Here is a 21283-nt window from a genome sequence, read left to right as displayed (position 1 = left end):
CGGTGGTGAGGCTGGCTTAAAAAGATTTTGCTCTCCCATCTCAGGCTGTTACCAGTATTACTGCCTTTAGGGATGTGCTGTGAACCAGATTGCTGAAGGGACCTCCATTGCAAACTCTTTTGGGGGATTGTATGTGAGGTGTGACATTTCAAAATTAGACTTAGGTTTCTGCCAAATTGGAAGAAAAAAGGAGATGTATGTGTGTGTGTGCATGCAGCACATATGCTCTTACACACATCTACATAAATGTGTTGCAGAAGTGATGTTTACACAGTATCAACATCTATAAATAAAAGAGCGGTGGGAAGGAACTTCTTTGCTGAAGTTAATACTAATGACTTCCTCAGCTGGTTAGGGTTAGCTCTTGCCACAGCAATTTCACCTTGGAGAGATGTAGCTAGGGTGGTGCAAAGAGAACCAGGCAGTGAGCTGATTGTTCAGGTGTGTGGATAATCAGGAGTTTTATTTTCACGTGTGCATATTTGCATAAACGGACAGTGATTTTTTAACAGTAAATTATACTTTGATAAGTCAACAGGAAGTCCTGTTTTCTTTCTAATTTATGTTAAGCCGTGATCATACCGTGTACTCAGCACTGATGAAGCTGCACCTTGAATCCTGTGTCTAGTTCTGGGCCCCTCAGTATAAGAAGGACTCTGAAGTGCTGGAGCATGTCCAGAGAAGGGCAGTGGAACTGAGGAGGGGTCTGGAGCACAAGGCTTATGAGGAGTGTCTGAGGGAGCTGAGGGTGTTCAGGCTGGGGAAAAGGAGGCTCAGGGAAGACCTTATCACTTTCTACAACTCCCTGAAAGGAGGGTGGAGCATGGTGGGGGTCAGTCTCTTCTCTCAGGTAACAAGAGACAGAACAAGAAGAAATGGCTTCAAATTGTGTCAGGGGAGGTTTAGATTGGATAGCAGGAAGAATTTCTGTCCTAAAAATGTAGTCAAGCATTGGTACAGGGTGCCCAGGGAAGTGGTTGGGTCACCATCTCTGGAGTTGTTTAAAAGAGATGTGGTGCTTAGGGATGTGCTTTTGTGGTGGTCTTGGCAGTGTTGGGTTAACGGTTGGACTCAATCTTTAAAGTTTTTTCCAATTTAAACAATCCTATGATTCTAATAAATATGTGAACAGTCCCCATCTAGTGTTTTTAAGAAAAACATGTTGGACAGTAAAACTTCTGGTCACTGTATGACCTGCCACACAGGTGTCTATGTGACATTAGCCAAAACCCAGTCCTATTCTCTGTTTCATCCAGTCCAGTTTTTCTGCAGAGTTCATGTTTCCCTCTGAGTACAATAACAATATCACTTCAGTTATTGCTGTTGTAGCAAGCTGATCAGACACGCTCCCTGCCATCTCCATACAACATATTAATACTGATTATGTAAAATATTACAACAATTATTCCATCAAACAAGATGCAGACAACAGGATTGAAACACTGTGGCATGACACATATAATAAGAAATTATAGACACATTACTTGACTAGGTATTATGTTAGTTTGCATGTGGGACCTAGGAAAAGACTTGCAGCATCAAAGCTCATTTTATTTTTTAAATCAAGAATCAGAATATAGCCACTCTGGGCTTGAGCAGAGCCCTTTCTTGCCACTTATAAAAAGACTGATGGTTTTCTTACAGCCATGAACCAGCTCTCCATCACATATTTTGTTTTTTAAAGCTGTAATGAGATCAGACATAGCTCAGCTTTCCTTAACTCTCCGTGGGCTTGTATCAACGCAGATGTTCATTAAGAAGAGATAATGGTTTAAAAGCTCTAATTTTGTTACCCTCTCTGCCATCTAAACTGATCCTAATGTGATTAGGAAAGTCCTTTCTTACTTAGGCAGGGTCAATTTGTCTCTGAGGAGGCAGGGAAAGGAGACGTTGAGGGTGCCAGTGCTGGCTCCGTGCTCAGAAATGTTATCGTGGCGGCGAGCAGACTTGTTAATGCCGTGTCCTTCATCACATCCCAAGGCAGGGGAGGGCAACCCACTTCAGTCTGTCCTTATTTATCTGCATTTATCTGGAAGCAATGGGCTGCTGCATTTCCACAAGTGCACTTTATACAAAAAGAGGCTCCCAAACTTGGTCACTGAGGCTGCTCCCATCACATGTGATTCATCACAGCTTCATCTCAGTTCTCTGGAGGACCACAAGAAACCCTGTGAACCAAGAGCAAGCTGCAGAAGTGTTGGCACAACAGGTTTGGTTGCCAGAGCTCCCAAGCATTTCATGTCACACAGAACCAGACAAAATTTAAGCAGTCATGAGGATGTCAATAGACTGAGATACCCCAGGTTTCAGTGGCTCCCCAGTAAATAGAGGATGGATAAGTTCCTGTGAGAGATGCTGGCTTAGCCAGTGTGGGAGAAAATTGTGCTGTTTCCTTTACCTGTTCATTAACATGACCTGCTGGGGACTCAGGACAGGATCCAGCTCCTAAAATACAATTAGATGCTATCTGGCCTCTAACTCTAATAGACTCATCTGATCACTTATAGACAATAAGAGTCCCTGTACATCAAAGCTGCCACTGAGAATGTGTAAACGTACCCAGTGTGCCTCTTTGCTCAGGGCTGATGTCCTTGGACCATCTTGCTCAGCTCTGCATCTCCCACTTGTACCTCCCTGAGTGCAAAATCAGCTATCCCAATGGACTAGATCCTGTATTTAATCTGTAGGTACCCAACACAGACTGACAGTCTAGAGGACAGGCAAAGACACAGCTCCCTAGCAGCAGCTTTCAGTCTGTGTTTCATCCATTGCTTACAGAGCAACTTGACAAGTAAGAAGTCTCTCCTAAAAGGGAGGGAGCTGCATCTGCTACTTCCCACAGGAGTGCCCTAGTGGTAGAACAGACTGAAGCAGGGATCACCTTCCACTCTTCGTTGAAGCAAGGTCATCATGCAGGCAAAAACACAAGCATCTTGGGATAGAAAAAATATGATTCAATACCTATGTCTCTTATGGAAACAGTGAACCACAGCGTGGCTTTTCTCCCTCCTGTAAAAACAATCCACAGAAACTAGGGCTCAATCCTAAATTTATCTTCTTTCACGTCAGCACACAAACTGTGAAAGCCTCTGCTGTCCCCATGTCTTCCTGCTCCTAACAGCTCAGCTCTGTGGAATGGTTGCAGTGGAGCTATCCTGGCTTTGTTCAGCTAAGAATTTGGGTTTACAGTGGTTCACTCTTTCTGTACAGTGTTTTCTCAAAGTACCTGTTATGTTCAGTGCTGGAGAAAAAGTGATAGCAGAAATAATGAGGGTGGCATAACATTAGAGCAGCCATGTGAGAAATGTACCACTCCAGTGCAAACGAGACTCGTTCTGGCCACTCAGCACCTGCTCTTCTCCCTGAAGCCACAGCTACCAGCAATGTCTACAAAACCTTGAGGCGCCTCCACTGAATCATGATGTCGCCTGCTCACAGCTGAGCATGTTCAACTGAATGTGACCCCTTACCTGGTGTCTGCAGTTGTGTGCATGGGATTCGGATGTATAACGAGGAGCCAAGTTTCTTGAGATATCCCTGCTCCAGAGTGCCAATTTCAGGACACAAATGACATGGAAGGAAATAATGCACTCCTATGACTCAGTACATGCTTGAAATTAATTCCCTGTAGCTGAAACTGGTTGTTCACATAAATCTCACTCTGCTTTTAAGCTAGGACATAACCTCTGCTTAATTGATATTCGTGCCTGAAGACGAAGAAATCAATTTGGCATGTCTAAGGAGCCTTTAGGTTTTTTGCATAGAAAGTCTTTCCCTTCTAAATGAGTTTGTCTTTTTATAGGCTCGGGTTTGTGAAACAGAAGATAAAGCTTTAATAGTTGCATGCATAGATGTAGCCTTTCTTGGTAGGTTTGGAAACCGAAACACTTTCTAGATGTATCCTTTCCACTGTCAAATGCCTGGACATATGTAAACTCCCATAGTTAGTTCCAATTCTTTCCCTCACTCTCTCCCTACTCCAGGGTAAGATGTCCATTTGTAATTGTTTATCACTGTGATGCTATAAAGCCCAGCAGAGGCAGCTGCTGAAGTAGGGGTATGACACTTCCATTCCCATTTTATTCGGTTTTTTAACCACTGCCCACCCAGTAACATCCTCAGATTCAGGTGAAGGTGAACAAACAAGGTGGAAAAGCTCATTTTAACATCAAGCCTGAAGTGTGGGTGTATCAGCATTAAAAAATATAATGTGTGAGAAATCTCAGCCCCATTTCTGACTGACTGGAGTTTGGACATGGTTAGCAATGCATGCTCACAAGCATGCCCTTCCTTAAAGCTCTGAACCAAGCAAGTGGAAGAGCAAGGAGCCTGTGCTAGACTTTGAAATGAGCTTGTACAGCAGGTTTGGTGCATGGTTATCATGCCTTGTTACACGCACTGCCTCATGTCCTACAATTTATGTGCTAAGTATTTCTAATACAGCAACTGCATTGATTTCAAGGGCAGTTTTCAAAATGGTGTGACTCTGCAGCTGACAGGGAAGGTAAAACCTGAATGCCCTCTTCTAGACATAGAAGGGCTGCAGTACGGCTGAGGAGTTGAAATCAGTCCAAAAGCTGCTGACAAAATGTGCACTTGAAGGAAGAGAGGCTTTTTACATAGTGCCTTATGAAAACAAACACGTACCTGACATGTAACTGCATCTTGACATAAGAGGCCAGAAGAAAAAGCCTTTCACAGGAAAGTGCTTATTATTTTCACTTTCAGATGACCAAGTGCTTAGGAAAGGTGTCAAAAGAAGTCCCCGAAGGCTGTCAGTCTCTGTGCAGCCATTAACCTTCAAGGGCTTGGGAAGCAGGACACGAACTCCCCTGATGTGGATTTTTACCTCTTGCCTGCAAAGGCTGAGCCACTTCTGGGTGTGGGAAATTCAGATGTGGCTCTATCTACCAAACCACAGCAGGCCAAGGCCACAGCACCAACTTGCAATTATCCATGCAGTGTGATGGGCAGCATGCTCCCCAGATTTGGCACATACCAGCAAGCATTCTCCTTAATTGCCTTGGAGAGACCAAGAACTATTTCCATCAGGCACAATGCAGAGGCCACTCTGTGTGAGAAGTAAATTAAACCACATGGACAAAAGATGCTCCACTTGATCGTAGAGCCAGGAAATGACCCCTGATTTGTTTTATTTACCTGTATAAAGGTAGCCTCTGCTGATAAATCAGGGATGAGCCAGTGTGGGGCCAGATAGATGGATCAGGAAGAGAAAGACTCAAAGGGCTTGAAGGCTACCAGGAAGCCCAGATGCAGGAGCAAAGTGGGATTCATCTCACCTTAGTGTAAGAACTGAAAACCCAAGACCTGCATCTGAGCACAGCTTAGTCACTCTCAACTCCCCTTACAGGCAGTGGAGAGAAATAGCCAAGTGAAATCAGAATCAGGGCAATGCCAGAGCAAACTGGGAAGTAAATTTAGCTGTAACTGACACTCAATGGCTGCAGATGGTCCAGCTCAATCCTGATGCTATTTCACGCAGTCTTTTCTAAATTTTCCACCTGCATTTCTCTAACTCCAGTCACCTGTGTAGGGTCAGTAGCGAGGAACTTCAGCAAAAAGGCATTTGCAAGTCAGTTAAATTGATACTACTATCACAAATATTCATTTTCACATGTGACTATTAAGAAGGAGTCATAGATTATCTTGCTCTCTACTTTAATGCAAATAATTCCTCTTAACACTCTTTTTAACCTCAGTTTCTCATCCTGAAACATTCACTCTCCTCTCATTTTCTACCAGTGTCACCTTAATGTCTACCACCTGGAGTTGTGACTGTGCCTCCCCTTTGCTGTTCTCTCTCATACTGTCCTTTCTACTTCATTGCCTGAGTTACATGACTTGAAAAATAGTAACCAGCCATCATTGTCACCTGGGCTTGGCACTTTTCTAAGTACGAAGGAAATTAAATATTGAGCAGTAATAAGTGAAAATGAAACATGGATCACTATGGCAGAGCATGAGAATGCTGAGGGCCCTTGAATTACAAGGTTTTTTTCCTTAAACCATTCTCATTTCACAAGACCATCTATGTACTCTGTACCCAAGGGCACTACCAGGCCCACAGCATTTAACACAGCACCAAGTCTTCTCCACAGTCTATTAATTTGGATGATCTCTGGCTGGTTCAAGCCACAGCTGTTGCAGACCCTGTACAACTCTGCTGTTGCCGATTGCCATTCTGGTAAAAGGAAGAAAGCAGCATGGGCCTGCTTCTTCATTTACTTAATGTATCCTCACTAGCATTGCCCTGTAATATATCTGTTACCAATCAATACTTGATATAATTTTAGCAAATGGTGCTGGAGCAAGCCCAAAAGCTAAAGCAGATCTTCACATAAAACAGGCAGCAGAAATAAATGGGGAGAAAGCTCATGTGGAAAGCAAAGTAGAGATGGTACTTTTTGTGTCTGCAGATTTACTCTGGGACACTGCGTGGTCAGACCTCAAGGAGTGAAAGACAATTGGACAGTTTTCCATCTTGGGACTGGAACAAAAAATAACAAGAAGTCAACTAAAGACTAATCAACTATTAGTTGATTAAGTAGCAGGCAATTATCAGAATTTTCTTTCCTTCAGTACATGAGACAAGGCCAGGGCACTGTGTCATGCAGTTGGGAAAAGCTGGAGAGTCAGCGTAGGTTGCAGGGAGGAGAGCAGTGTTGCTGGATTAGGGAAGGCTGACCCAGGGTGCAGCTGGAGCACAGGCTCAGACCAGGATGGGTGCTGTAGTGCTGAGCCACTAGGGTGTGATGGCCACACAATCTGTCTAGGGGCAGGAGGGGCAGAGAAGAAGCCAAAGGTGTGTCTTGAGTTTGAGACTGTGCAGAATTCTAGAGTCTAATCTTGCTTTCACACAGCTCAGAGTCAGGTTATCCACAACATTCTTCAATATTTCCCCTAAAACTTGGAAGCTATTGGTTTCCAGGCACTGAGGATGCTTTTGAAGGAGACCAACTTTGTTACCTGACAGCAGGGACTGGTCTTCAATCAACATCAGAGTGAGAACACAGGATTCTGTCAGGGTGGCTGCTGTTGGAAGCAAACTGTCCTATACACTTACCTCCTTTTGATTCAAAACCTCTTTGGTGGGGAGTTTAGCTGCAGGCAATGACTGAGGGAAAAGAGCCAAGTAAGTACATAGCTAACTGCTCCTTTGTCTCTATGAACTCCAGCATGTGGCAGCTGGTTTGCACTTGCAGGTAGCAATGGGAGGAAGCCTGTGTGAGTGGGAAGTCCCACTAGGCTCAAAAAATTTGGGCCCACAGCTCAAGGTCTTGATGTCACTGAGCTTTTCCCGCATATAATTCTAGAAAGAGCCTCTAGTAAAGGCAGTGTTCATCTCATTATCAATTCAATTTTTGTCATAGCCATGCTAGGCTCTTAATTTCTTGTGTTAAAACAACAAATGAGATGACCCAACTGCAATCTCTAATAGGTGTCATGGGTCAGCAATCATTCATTTGTTATAGTGCCTCTCACCCGAAGGACAGAGATGAAAATTTGTCCTCCTAATGGCAAGAGCTGTAAATTAGTTTTATTTCACTGTTAAATCTAGATGCCTGAAAATTAGAATGACCAGCCCTTATCTGGAAAGAAAATGTGTCAGCTCAAGGGATTTTCTGCATTAGGCAAATAGGCAGCTCATAATCACCCATTAAACAGTCCCAGTGGCTGTGTCCTGCAGCCTTGCTACTCAGAGTCTGAGTGACTCTGCTAGCATACTGACCATGGTGAAACTTTGGAAGCCTGATGCCCACTTCTGGACCAGTGACCCCAGCTCCACTTCTAGCTTAGGAAGAGAAGTAAACATTTCCTGCTCATGGTAATTTCATCTTTCATGAAGATGGACATGTTCAAGATAGGGATGACGAAATTCTCTGTGAAGGTACATCTTGTCTCTGTTATTAAGAGAGCTTCAGATGAGCAGGTCAGATTTGAACATGTTGATCTTTTAGACATATACATTTAGATGAGACAAATCCTGCCCAAAATTTGGTCATTTGTTTGTCGCAGTGGTTCTTCAACTGAATATTATCTTTATCCTTGAAGTCTTTGCAAACACTGTGGGTCTAAAAGATTTTATTTTGAATTAGTATGGACTCGCTGTGAATTCTGAAATTACAGGGTAAGCCATCACTGCATACTTACAGGGTGCAAAAGAGGGAAATGAAAGGGTTTAAAAACAGATGGAAGCTCTGTTGACAGGGGCATGAAGGGGCCTAACAGCCTTCACTGAGCAAGTAGCTGCTGGTGAAGTTGTAGAAACACTTGAGTGGTTCCTCCTGGGAGTGTGGGTGTCTCTCTAGCAGTCGCTTCACACATTATTCGTGCTTTTGGCAAGACAGACTGCACAGAACACCACACAGCCATTCCTGGTCCTTAAGCCTGATCCCAGAGGGCTGCCCAGAGCTCTCCCAGCCCTCTCTGAAACCAGTGGGTGATATATTGCTCACCCCGACTGATGCAGTTCCTTGCAGCAAAGCCATGCTGTTCACTGCAGGGTCACATCCCAAGGGGCAGCAGGGATTGCAGCAGGCATCTCAGTGACCTGAAGGCACCCTCAGAGGGCAGTGAGGGCGGGGAGGCAGCACCATAGTGTGAGACATGGGGAGCAGATGTTCACTCCATCCCATCCCTGAGAAATCACACTTCCTCTGTGCAGCCCTTTGGGAAAAAAGAGAGAAGTTTGTCTTGGGAAAGAAAGGCTGAAACACCTTCGATGTAATGAAATGAGTGGTCTGTGATCTTGTTCAATAATATGTCATACAGAAAGCTCTCTAAAAAGCTCTCTATAGAAAGATGAAAATAAATTTTAAAAATCTACCCCACTGTCAAATCCTCAAAACCTGCAAGTGTATCAGGATAGTTATAAAATTATTCACTTTTATGATGTTCAAGTTATAGAATATTGTATAGCCAGGGAAGTTTATAAGAACATGTATTAAACTGCCAGCATGGGGAGAACCTGGCTGAAGTTAACACATAAAACCTTGACACAAGACAAGTGAGGGTGTGAGGAGGGACATTAAAGAGTGAGAATGGGTTTGAATAAGAAATGTGGTCCTCTGCCCCCTTTTCCTGGTGCTCCACTTGCACTGAAATAGGAAATTTTAGAATGGAGAACCAGAGAGACCAGAGCTGATAGAAAGAGCCTGTGGTGCTGCAGCCAGAGCTGCATAGTCTATGCTGATGGATTTCTGACTTTAAAAATAACTAGACTCTAGGGACTGCAGCTCTGCTGGGTAATGGGTCTCTAACCTCTGATTGTGCCTGTCTTCCCCGTGAACAACCTCGTCATTCCCTGGCGATGCCCAAGCAGTCAGCCTCACCTCCATGCCTGGTAAAATCACGGAGCAGATCCTCCTGAAAGATGTCAAAACATGTGGAAGACAGGGATGTGATTAGAGAATGCCTAAATGGCTTCACCAAAGACCAATCATGTCTGACTATTTTAGTAGCTTTCTTCAATGGACTGACTCCATCAGCAGAAAAGGGAGGAGCTACGGTTGCCATCCACTTCAATTCTCTAAGGGTTTTGATTCATCCCCCACAACAGCCTTACCTCTAAGCTGGAGAGAGGTAAGGGTTTGACTGATGGACTGTTAGATGAATAAGGAATTGACTGGATGGCCACATCCAAAGAGTAACTGCCAGTGGCTCAATATCCAAGTGGAAACCAGTAATGACTGGTGTGTCCCACAGGGGTCCCATACTGGGACCAATACTATTTAATATCTTCATCAGTGACATAGGCAGTGGGATAAGTGCACCCTCAGCAAGTTTGCAGATGACATCAAGCTGAGTGCTGCAGTAGATTCACTTGAGGGAAGGGATGTTATCCAAAGGGATCTTGATAGGCTTGAGGAGCAGGGCCTTGCGGATCTCATAAAATTCAATTGCAAGGCCCTGCACCTGGGTCCATCCCAGGTCCATCAGGTCCATCCCAGGTATCAATACAGGCTAAGTGATGGATAGGTTTGGAGCAGTTCAGTGGAAAAGGGCTTGGAGAGTATCTGTCCACATAAAATCAGATATGACCCTACAATATGCACTTGCAGCCTGGAAAACTGACCATATCTTGGTGTGTATAAACATAAACATGACCAGCAGGTCAGAAGAGGTGATTCTGCCTGTCCACTCCACTCTTGTGAGACCCTCCCTGGAATACTGCATCCAGCTCTAGGGGATCCCAGCACAAGAAGGATGTTTAGAGCAGATCCAAAAAAAGGGCCATGAAGGTGATCAGAGGGCTGGAGCAATTCTTCTATGAAGACAGGTTGAAAGAGATGGGGTTGGAGAAGAGAATGCTCCAAGGGGATCTGATGGCAGCTTTTCAGTTTATAAAGGGGTCTGATAAAAGAGATGGAGAGATATTTTTTTTCTAGGGTCTGTAGTAACAGGACAAATAATAGTTTTAAACTGAAAGAGGACAAGTTTAGATTAAACATAATGAAGAAAATCTTTACTGTGAGGATAGTGAGACAGGGGAACAGGTTGCCCAGAGAAGCTGTGGATGCCCCATCCCTGGAATTATTGATGGCCAGTTTGGATAGGACTTTGAGAAACCTGATACAGTAATAGATGTCACTGTCCATGGCAGGGCACTGGGACTAGATGATCTTCAAAGGTCCCTTCTACCCCAAACATTCTGTGACTCAGTGGTCCCACATTCCCTCTTGCTGTTGGCATGCAAGGTCAGAAGGCAAGTGTCAGCAGGCTAAGGAATCCAGAGGATTCTCCCCGAAAAAGCAGGGCTGCAGAAGGCTCAGCACAGAGACTGACTGACTCAGCCTCTCCTGGAGAGGAAAGACAGTAGCTTTCTGTAAGCAGGAATGTTAACTTAGAAGATTGTTGTGGATTATGATTTTCTTTTTTTTTTTGTTGTTTTTAACAAAACCTTTTAAATTTTCAGTCTATTAATAGCAGTGGAACATTGTCTTCTCAGGCTAAGCTGAGCCTTCGGCTCTATTCTTTCTTTCTACCTGCATCCTCTCCTCGTGAAGAAAACTTCTAGAAGAACTATTCTTTGAGAATTTGAGGGGGAGGATGAAGAAGGAACAGGCTATGATTTGCACAAAATTAAAAGAATATTTGAGACACAAGACAAATGTTCCCAGAGAAATGCCCCGTTTCCTTACTGTAAAGAATATGTCAATGAAGCATTTGCATACATTACACAAGCTAAATTAATTTACCCAGACCTGCTGTTTGTTTTTCATGCCCAAAGCTAAAGCTCACATGGATTTTCTGAGTTGTTTTGTGTTTTTTCCCCCCCCTTTCTTAAGCATGACTACACAAGCTCAAGACACACTTTCATCCGACAGTGGAATAAAGATGAATTTTGGGTGGTCTTGTAACAGGGAGACTTTTCTTTCAGTGCCACAGTTACATTGCAAAGTACCCAGAGCAAGGGCAAGCTGAAAGGCACCAGTGAAGAAGGGGCAGAGATGTGCAGGGGAACAGAGAGTTACTCTGAACTAGAAAAAATTTATTTTCCCCTCTTCTACAATCTGAGCATGACCCCCACCACACCAGGCCATTGTGGGTGGGTTTGGGATGCCCATTGCTTGCTGGTACCAGCAATGCCACAGCAAGAGGGAGACAGGCTTTACTTTAGGACACCCTTGCATTTCCTCAGAAACAGCTCTCAGGAGAAAGCCTGAACTGAAAATGTGGAGTGTTTTATGGCTCATACATTGCTCAGGGACTGCCACAGGGTGTAGGCACAGGCAGAGCCTATGAGACAGGACAGGGAGACAGGATTGGCAGCACTGAGAGCCCTGTGCTCCCTCCTCACTATGCCTACCTGGCCCCAGACTACTCTACTGTCTGCACTCCACTGTGACCAGTCTGGCACAGGCTTAGCTGCACATTGCTGTGTGACAGCTGACAGAGCAATGTGACACAGACCACAGAGCAAATCCTTGGCCAGGAGGGGTGCATAGATGGGACTGGAGACACTGGTCCCACCAAGAGAGGCTGCAGGTTTGCCCAACAACCACCACTTCATTCCTTCTCTCCTTCCAGCAGACCTGTAATGCTTGTGCCATCCTTTGGCACTCCTGGCGTGCGTCTCTGAAAGAGCAATTAATGGATTTACATGCCATAAAATTGTGATAGCTGGAAATTGTCTGATGGAAGGGGAGAAATTCAATTGTCTCAGGGTGGATTTGGTCTAATTATCTCAGATGACACCAGCAAATCTGCTTCTCTTGGAGGCATACTGTTACTGTAGTAACTTGTAAATGAGTATCAGATGATGAGTTATTTGGAGGCAGTCTGAACTGCTAAGTTTATGAGCACAGTGGGCAATCTTTTTTTTTTCTTTCTTTCTTTCTTTCTTTCTTTCTTTCTTTCTTTCTTTCTTTCTTTCTTTTTTTTTAATTTTTTTTAAAATTTTATTCTTTTCCATATTAATTTCTTTTTCAATGTGAATGTAAACCATAAAATCAACAGGTCAGATATAGGGCTCCTGTGAACTCTGCCTTCCCTATCAGACAGAGCAGATGCAGCTTGGAAGCGCTTTATCACTTTGCTTTTAATTAAAGTCTATAATGGTTTTGCATTTTGTGAACAGGCTTTATCCCAAATACAAAGTGGATAAAGGATGAAGCAAATCTTCAGATAACTCTGCATTTTTGATTATCTCTATTGTACATATGCAGGCTGCTCACTCCCTCACCCAGAGCCAGGATCAGCAGTGTCTCATGAGCAAGCTGCTGATAAACAATGGTTGCACTCTGCCCTTGTGGAGAAAGAGCTGACAGGGTGTGCCTTGGCTTCTGATACTTGCTTTGTGTGGCCAAAGGGCATTTAGAGGCATCACCCTTGCTTAAATCAAGGCATAAAATCTTCTGCTCCAAAGAGAAGATGGTAAATGCCTGCACACTCCTGTGCATCAGCAGTTGCAATGCAGCATCAGATACACTATGCTGTGGTTTGTTGTCACTGCACTGTGCCCAGTCCTAAAATGCAGCAGAGAGAATACAAGTTGCAAATCAGGTCCCAAGGGCAAGTCCCACCCTCCAGCTTAGCTTTTTATTTTAACTAGCAAATAACGTCAGATGCTCCATAGGAACTGCCCATGCACACGATTTTGCTTGTATCTAATTAGTGTATTTTATTTCCCAAAGAGAGCACGGAAAGGGATCTAGGCTAGATCTTTCACACACAACAGCTAAATAGGGATCGTTTTCCTGGGTGTCCATGATCCTGCTGCAGCTTTGGCTGAGGGTCAGCAAGGTGGTGCATCTCCCTTCAGTTTGAAACATGGGAAGTTTTGGTGTCCATCTGGGCTTGGAAGGGTTCATCAAACTCAGGTTCGAAGTAGGAGAGCTGGAGAGCATGACCTTACTCCATCCTACCAGTGTTCACATGGGTCTGCCTCAGAAAGCATCTATGGACTGAAATGTTTTAGTGTGGATCCTGTTTATATTTCATTATAATTACATAGTTTTCAATATATTAAAGAAAGTTGAGTTTGTTGAAGTGTTTTGCTTGTACTTCAAGAGTGCATGACAGTTAATGCTAAATAAAATTATTTTTGAAAAGAAAGCAAGGGGATTTAATTTGAGAATAACACCTCTCTTTTCACCTGGGATACATTTAAAATAATAAATCATAGACTTGCTAGATCCAACACAAAATCAATGGGGTTTTTTTCAAAATGCCTCTAAATATATGTGGATTCATCTAAAATTTGGGGTCATCTGATAGAGAGAAGTGTGTGGTACACCATGGGCATGCACTAAAGCTGCATTTTCTCTCCATAATCAGAGGTGTGTAATTAGCATGAGAACAGCCATTAACACATCCCTGTGCTGTGTCACCAAGTCACGCCTGATTATGTTGCAAAGTGAGATTTAGTAAAATGAGCTTGAAGTTGTCCTCTCATGGCCATTTGATAGTAAGGAAAACAAATCCTTCCACTGCCACAGCTGCAACTAATATTCAGTACTTAAGAAATTCAACTGATGCATTCATAATGAACAGGATTTTGTGTAATTAAAATTTTAAATAAATCCCCAACATGAGCCCTGGGTTGGATTTCTTAATTTCAGATATGAAAGTGCAGCTTTTGACAAAATAGGTTGAGGGGGTTGGGGTTTTTTTCCTTCTCTTTTCTTTCATCTGAAAGACTCAAAAAAATCTCATTAGCATATTAAAAAAGAGCAGAAGATAAATTAAATGAAGACCAGGATTAAAAGACTCACTACTTTCTTCATGTCACCTTTATAGTTCTTTTGAGCTTCTGTCCCTGTGAGGTGGGTGTAAGTAACGTGGAGGTGGATGTTAGTGGGTGGAAAAGCTTTTGTGAGGCAGAAAGAAGCTGAGGATTAGAAAATTATTGGAGGCAGTTTCCACACAGATGAGAAGAAGCAGTCAGCCCCTGAGAAGCCAAGAAACAGGGGAAAGACAGAAAACTGAATAAATGGCACATTTCACTGGCAAAGAAAATTGACGATTTGTTTCAGCAGAAACCCTAAAATTTGCCATGGTTGCTGAAAGTCGCTGAAAACCCTGGAAGCTGCTCACTCAAAGCAATCTCACAGCTGCAGGCCTAGGTCCCTCCTTGTCTGCAGAAATCTTTAGGTCACCATCAAAAATCCACCAAGATTTCATGGCTGATTCCCAGTTGCTCACCTACCTACAGGGTGACAGCATCTCTTCTTGTTCCTTGTCACAGGCAGGTTGGTGGAACTGTAACAAGGTATGTGAGCTCAGCTCCTATCAACCCTTGGCTCCCACCAAAGGTTGCAGCTTCCATGAACATGTACAGCTCCTACCAACTCTCCAAGAAAGCTATGGATGAAGAGGAAAGAGTTTGGGTACATGGAAAGAGTAGTTTCCTCTTGGGAGGGCGATAAGTTTACAATGTCTCAGGGTGTGCTATCGTTGGACTGGGGTAGCACTGTCAGAGAGGGAGCACTGTCTTCTGGTTAGGGCTGTTTGGCATGTCTGGTGGCTTTGTTTTCATCTTGGCAGGTTTCTGTGTGACCCTGCTCAGAAGCTCCAGCATGGTGGCCTTCAGACCACACCACTGACTGCCCCAAGCAAAACCCCAGCAAATGGGTGAATTGATGAGTGTTTGCAAAGTGTGTGTGACCATTGGAGGTAATGCAGTTGCACGGATGTGAAGTGTCTGGAAAAGGATAGTTATTTGTAGCACCTGCTTTCCTGTCAGAACACTTATTTACTGGGCAGTGAACCAGTCCCTGTCCTCCCTCCTTGGGATGTTCTCAGCACACATTGGCACTGTTCGCAGGGATGAGAAAGGCTGATTTTTGCACATTGTGTGCATTACAGTAAGTAAAAGTTTGAATGAGGCATCCAGGTTTCCAGTATTACACTGAGGAACATTAGAAAGTGCAGAAAGGTGACATTTAACTTTTACTCTGAACACCTGAGCAGTGTTTATTCTTCTTTAATGTGGTGTTACTCACCCACCTTATACTTCTTATACAGGTCATCAGTGTCCAGGCCATCTCCCATGGGATCAGAGCACTGCTTTCAACTCTCCCTCACCCTCTGGGTTTTATCTTGACAAATTCACTATTTTAAAGTCAGAACTTCAATGGCAGGACATTTAGCTGCTGAAGCTGCCCTTGCTCTCCCTGCTGAAGCTGTGCCAGTGTGCAGCAGAGAAGCAAGGCTTGAGGGACAGTGATGTATCCATTGCCTGCACACCACAGGGCCATGAGCTCAGCCAGCAGAGGTGCAGTGTGAGTTCCTGCCTCTGCTTCCACTATTTTCACCATAGCTGATCTAAAAACTCCACCAGCTCAAATACAAAAGGTCCCTCAGAACATGAGGAGCAACAGCAAAGCCCTTCTCCTGGGTAGATGCCTCAGCTTTGCAGCTGCAAACTCAGAGATATGTTTGTGTATTCTTTACCTCTTGGAGGTCTTTAACTCTTGGATCTACCCTTCATCTTTCCCCTGAATTTTCTGTCAAGTCATTGGAGTTGTAATGATGGTAGGGACCCATAGATTTACACCCTCATGTGAACAGGCATCCATTTCTCTCTCCATGGACTGCCTTGTCTCCAGTGCAGCAGGAGAAGCCCATACTGGTGCAGCTCTTTCCTGACTAAAATAGACTTGTCCTTCTGTTTCTTGTCTAGAAACCAGTAAAAACCTCCATGGGTCTGTGCTGAGGAAGAATTTGGTCCTGCACGTTGAGGGGGTGTCCAGGGGGATGCTCCTCCAGCACCTCTTGGAATCAAGTGAAATGCACTCCAGTGCTCTTCATAGGCTGTAAAAGGAGCTGACAGTCTTCAGAGTTAGGGACCCACCCCTCAGACACCAAAGGTAGAACAAATGTGTCACAGCTAAAGCAATTTGCTGCATTTTTTAGCAGAAAACCTGTGTCCCAGTCCAAATCTAGTCATGGTTTGGTTGGGGTTTTTTTCCATAAGAAAAGCATCACGTGTTTATACATTGCCTTTGCCAAATGACTTGTTCTTAAAAAGAACTGCTCTGTAATAAGCTGCATCATTAAAAATATTTTTCTGTGAGCAGCAGAGCCTGGTTTCCTGCGGTTTTGGTGCCTCATGGTGGGATTATGTTGCATCTAATGAGGAGCACTCTGGCTGAAGCCTTTTCTCCTGTACATAAAGGCACTGTCTCATGTGAGTTCTCTGGTGTCTATAATCCATTTGGGATCAAACTGCCATTGTTTAGGTTCTCTCCTCTCTGTCAATGTAACACTGCCCACGTGGCCAGCTGTTCCTCCCTGGAGACATGAAAGGGTCATGCTGCTCTACTCTTCTCTCAGAAATGGTTGAAAATTAAAGCATTTGAGAATTTCATCCCACAATTCAATTTGACTGAAATTGGCCAACAAGCTAAAAGATAATTGAGAATAATACTGGACTGACACAACAATATAATAAACCTAATTTTATTAGGTAATCGGGCAATAAATGGTAGAAAGTAAATACTGGAGCAAATTAAACATGGAAAAACTGCTCATAAATATTTATTCAAGCATTAAATACACTCAAGGTGACCATTTTTTGCCTGTTTTGCATTTCAATTTTAGCATTTCAATTCTCAGCCATATGAATGACCAACAGCAGCACACCCCAATAGTTACACTCATGCCTCAGAAGTAAATATAAAATAATACTTTTCTCTGAGACTTTTCTTTAAAAATGACAGGCAACTATTAAACATTTCTTTCAAAATGCTACAAATTTAGAATTTTTAAACAGGAATGTCAAACAATTCAGAAGCCAGATTTTGAAGATGGTTCTTACCAAGTTAAAGAATAAAAACAGATTGTGTCATTTGTGGTATGCACTGAGTTTCCAGAATTTTCAATAAACCAGAAATGAGCAAAGTTAGACCAGAAATCCTTTCTTGAAGTGATTAATGGAAATATTTCAGAAATGTGAGTTGTGAAAGGGAATTAATAATTATGTGCACACACATAAAAATTCACAAGTTTAGGAAAGAAGGAAGATATATTGTATAAGTTGCTCATTCTAATTTATTTTTCCAGTTCCGAAGCCATAGAAACATGTTTGTCATAAAATGATTTTTGAAGATATTTGTATTTTCTTACTTTGGATGCAGTTTAGATCTATGAGCTACCATTGTTCTCTATGTTTCTCATATTAGGAGAATGCATTTCTAAATTCAATTTCATCCTCAGTGGAAATGGTTTCTCTGACTCTGGTAATCTTTGGAGAAGAATTATACACAGTCTATAAAGCTTCAAATTTCAAAACCTAATTTTGAATGTTAGTCAAGAGGTTAATTTAAGATTCATCTTCCAAAAGGGGAGTTAAATAAAACTGATAGAAGGCTGGAACTTGTCGAGTGGTTGAGAGGTTTATCAGCATGTGAGTACGAGTTCATTAGTTTTAATTAGTATAATCACTAATGTTACATTAACAGTTTGGTGAGAGAAAGTAATTGCTCACACCCACTGTATTAGATTGGGAGATTAGAATTCATTTTATGAGACAATTAGCATTTCAGGGATTTTTTTTTTTTAAGGCTTTTACGATCTGCCATTGCAATAGCCTCCTTCACGAAAAAGAGTTTAAATTAACCATAACTTTCATCCTAATGGGATGCAAAAATTAATGTAGAATTAAGTGTGAACCAGTAATCCCACTGTGATAAGCAGGCAGCTAAAGCCACAAACCTTGATTAGTTTATAATGACCTGTTTTATTTCCCAGACCATGATAGTCATTTATCTGTCTTCAATTCATTATCTTCTTGGAAAGTTTATATTCTTGAATTTTATACTGCAAAACAAATAAAATATGAGGAAGGGGAAAGTAGAACAGTACTACTGAAGTAATAATTGTCAAAAGAAAAAGCTGCTAGTTTCAATAGTAAGGCTTAACTTGTCAATTATTCTTCGTACCAAATGCCAGAGGAAGAAAAAACAGCTCCCTTTGACATCCAGTGCCTTGGGAAGAGCCATGAATTCCACAGCAACAGCAATCACAATTCTGCTCTATCCATCACAATCTTTGGCAGCTACTGACACAATGAGAATGGATGGAATTGTCATCCTGGCTGGCAGGGAAGCCCTGGTCATCTGAGAGTTAGGACAGTTTATCCAAGAGATTGCCTTCCAAAACATCCTGTAAAAAATGTGCGAGTTCTGGTGGGAAAAATTGCTTACAGCAAGGCTGTAGTGAAAGCTTTCATGGTATCCATAACAAGACAAGACAATGCACCCTTTGCAGCAAATCTACCACCCATTATATGGGATTATGCTTGTCCCTGGATAAAATAAACCTCTGCTCAAAAATCCCAAATTTGCTATGAGTTGAATGTGGCATGGAGAAGAACAACTGTTAAATGTTACAACTATAATGTAGTTCATGTCATTTTGGGTACATATATTAAAATAAGGGGATGTGGGACAATATTTAGGGAATTATATTAATCTTCCTAGGACATATGTTAAAGCAAAATGTACCAATATATGTATGTATTGCTATGAGGGACATTAATGGATGGAAGAGATGTACCTTTATAAGAGGAATTCAGAGAGAAAAAATGTTTAAACAGCTAAAATTCAGGCACAACTAGGCAGACTGGTTTCTGGCATCAGCTAGTGTCACCTTGAGAAGCTGAACTACTCCAGCTAAGATCTGAATCCTGAGCTCTAAGGGCTGCCTCACTATGCAGGCTGCAGAGGCAGCCGCAGGTAACCAGGTTTCCATCTTGAGTGGGTGAAGTAAATGTTTAAAATTGGGCAAGATGAATCATGACCAGCATGCCTGTGCCTTAGGGTTTGTCTATGCACACAGTTACTGTGGAGAGACATTACTCTTCCTGAATAACATTACATATGAATACACTTTTGGCTGAGTAAGACTTGTTTCTCTTCAACAACATCCACTTGAGAGAGACAGAACAGTTTGCTTTTCAGCCCTCACGTGGAATTCTTCTGCAAGAGCTACTGCCTTTTTAGCAAGTTGCTTTACCTTAATCCAAATTTACTTTAGTATAGAAATGCCCTAAATCTGCCATCCAATCAGCTTTGAGAGCAATTTAAGATTTATGGTGGTAAGGGCACCAATTAGGCACAAATACATTGACCAAAAAAATAGTGACAGTATCATACATAATAAAAACTGACATTTATTTCACAAATTATGGATGTAATAAAGCCTGTTGTTTCAGGAAAAATGCCTGTATTTGCCCGTATGTTTCATTAAAGAATAATAATGCCATACATATTTCATTCCCTCGTTATGAGCAGCAAGAGTCTTAACTATATAAAATGCCCCATGCTGTCCTTGCTTTGTTGGGTTGGTTTTTTTCCTTTTAATCAGATTTTTTACCCTGAACTAATGAAATTGCTCTTTAAACACATACATCATTTTCATTTGAAGTGACTTCTCATGACTCAAACAGTTAGTCTCTTCTCCTGGAGAACAAGGCAACTGCCATCTCCTTGCGCTATGCAGATCCAGGTCAGGACTGTCTCTGGTCACCGGTATGCTGGGTTCTCTGCATCCCCCCTGGTGCTGCTTTAGGTGAAGTATGGGTGACTGATGTCTGCGGGGTCTGCACCTTGCAAATCTGCACCAGTTTCTAGTCCACTCTCACATTTTAATTTCTCTCTTCCCATAGTATGCACCAACCCGCTGTGCAGCTGCCCAGGCTTCCACGGAGCAAGGCATCCTTCCTCCCTGCCATCACCACGAGGCAGTTCACGATGCCCAGCTGGTCCCCTGCACATGCCCGCTCTTCTCCTGCCCGTGGGAAGGGCACCTGGAGGTGGTGGTGTCCCACCTGAGGCAGACCCACCGCATCAACATCCTTCAGGGTGCGGAGATTGTCTTCCTGGCCACGGACATGCACCTGCCCGCACCTATGGACTGGATCATCATGCACTCTTGCCTTGGCCACCAGTTTTTGCTGGTCCTCAGGAAGCAGGAGAAGTATGAGGGCCACCCGCAGTTCTTTGCCACGATGATGCTGATTGGCACGCCCACCCAAGCCAACAACTTCACCTACCGGCTGGAGCTCAACAGGAACCAGAGGCGCCTCAAGTGGGAGGCGACCCCCAGGTCAATACTGGAGTGTGTTGACTCTGTCATTTCAGATGGGGATTGCCTTGTGCTGAACACTTCCCTGGCTCAGCTCTTTTCTGACAACGGGAGCCTAGCGATAGGAATTGCGATAACCACCAGCAAAGTTCACAGCTCTGAAGCCGAAATCTGAGGGGGAGCAGGGAGAGGAGGAACAACAGCAACAACAATGGTGCTCTAGCTGCCTTCTGAGAGCCAGAACTCATGGACTTTTTTGGGGGGTGGGTCTCAGGTCTTTTATGGTATTTAGTACTCGTCCACAGTGGGCATTATGTAAACATCCCGTGGTTACAGTCCTTGAGTCATGTATTTACCGTTTTGCTAATACAATTTTATGAGAAATTTTAAAGAGGCTGATCAATTTGTTGTTGCCCTCCAGCAGCACTGGAAAAAACACTTGTTAATGAAAAGTGCAGCCAGGGCGACTCGCAGAAACCTTTGGTCTGACCATGCTATGCAAATACATTTCCTTCATTGCCTGGCTAATGGACCAGAGGCCCCTGTGCCTGATGAAAGATCAAATATTCCATGACAGGACAAGAGCACCCAGGTTTCCACATTAGCAATAGTGATTTAACTCCTATATTTTGGGCACAGCCAAGCTCTGCGGGGGCTGGCAGTTTCAGGGCTCTGTTCAACTTCTGAGGAAACCACTTTCTTACCCAAACAGTGAAAGCTTAGAAGAACA

General features: G+C 43.1%; 1 protein-coding gene across 1 annotated transcript in view; it reads left to right on the top strand.

Annotated features, from left to right (window-relative positions):
* The window catches only part of SIAH3 (siah E3 ubiquitin protein ligase family member 3), a gene marked incomplete at its 5' end in the record, with an annotated part of 38785 nt that extends 18055 nt beyond the window's left edge, over nucleotides 1-20730 (top strand). Inside the window, one exon of the mRNA XM_083854510.1 lies at nucleotides 20135-20730. Within this exon, the coding sequence (XP_083710636.1) occupies nucleotides 20135-20728 (594 nt within the window). The 3' untranslated portion in view covers nucleotides 20729-20730. The remainder of the gene's footprint in view (nucleotides 1-20134) is intronic.
* Nucleotides 20731-21283: the final 553 nt, after the last annotated feature.

The sequence above is a fragment of the Zosterops lateralis genome (genome assembly GCF_965231275.1).
Source record: "Zosterops lateralis genome assembly, chromosome: 2".
Taxonomy (NCBI): Eukaryota; Metazoa; Chordata; class Aves; order Passeriformes; family Zosteropidae; genus Zosterops; species Zosterops lateralis.
The sequence above is the reverse complement of the archived record's forward strand: the minus strand, read 5'-3'. Positions and strand labels throughout refer to the sequence as shown.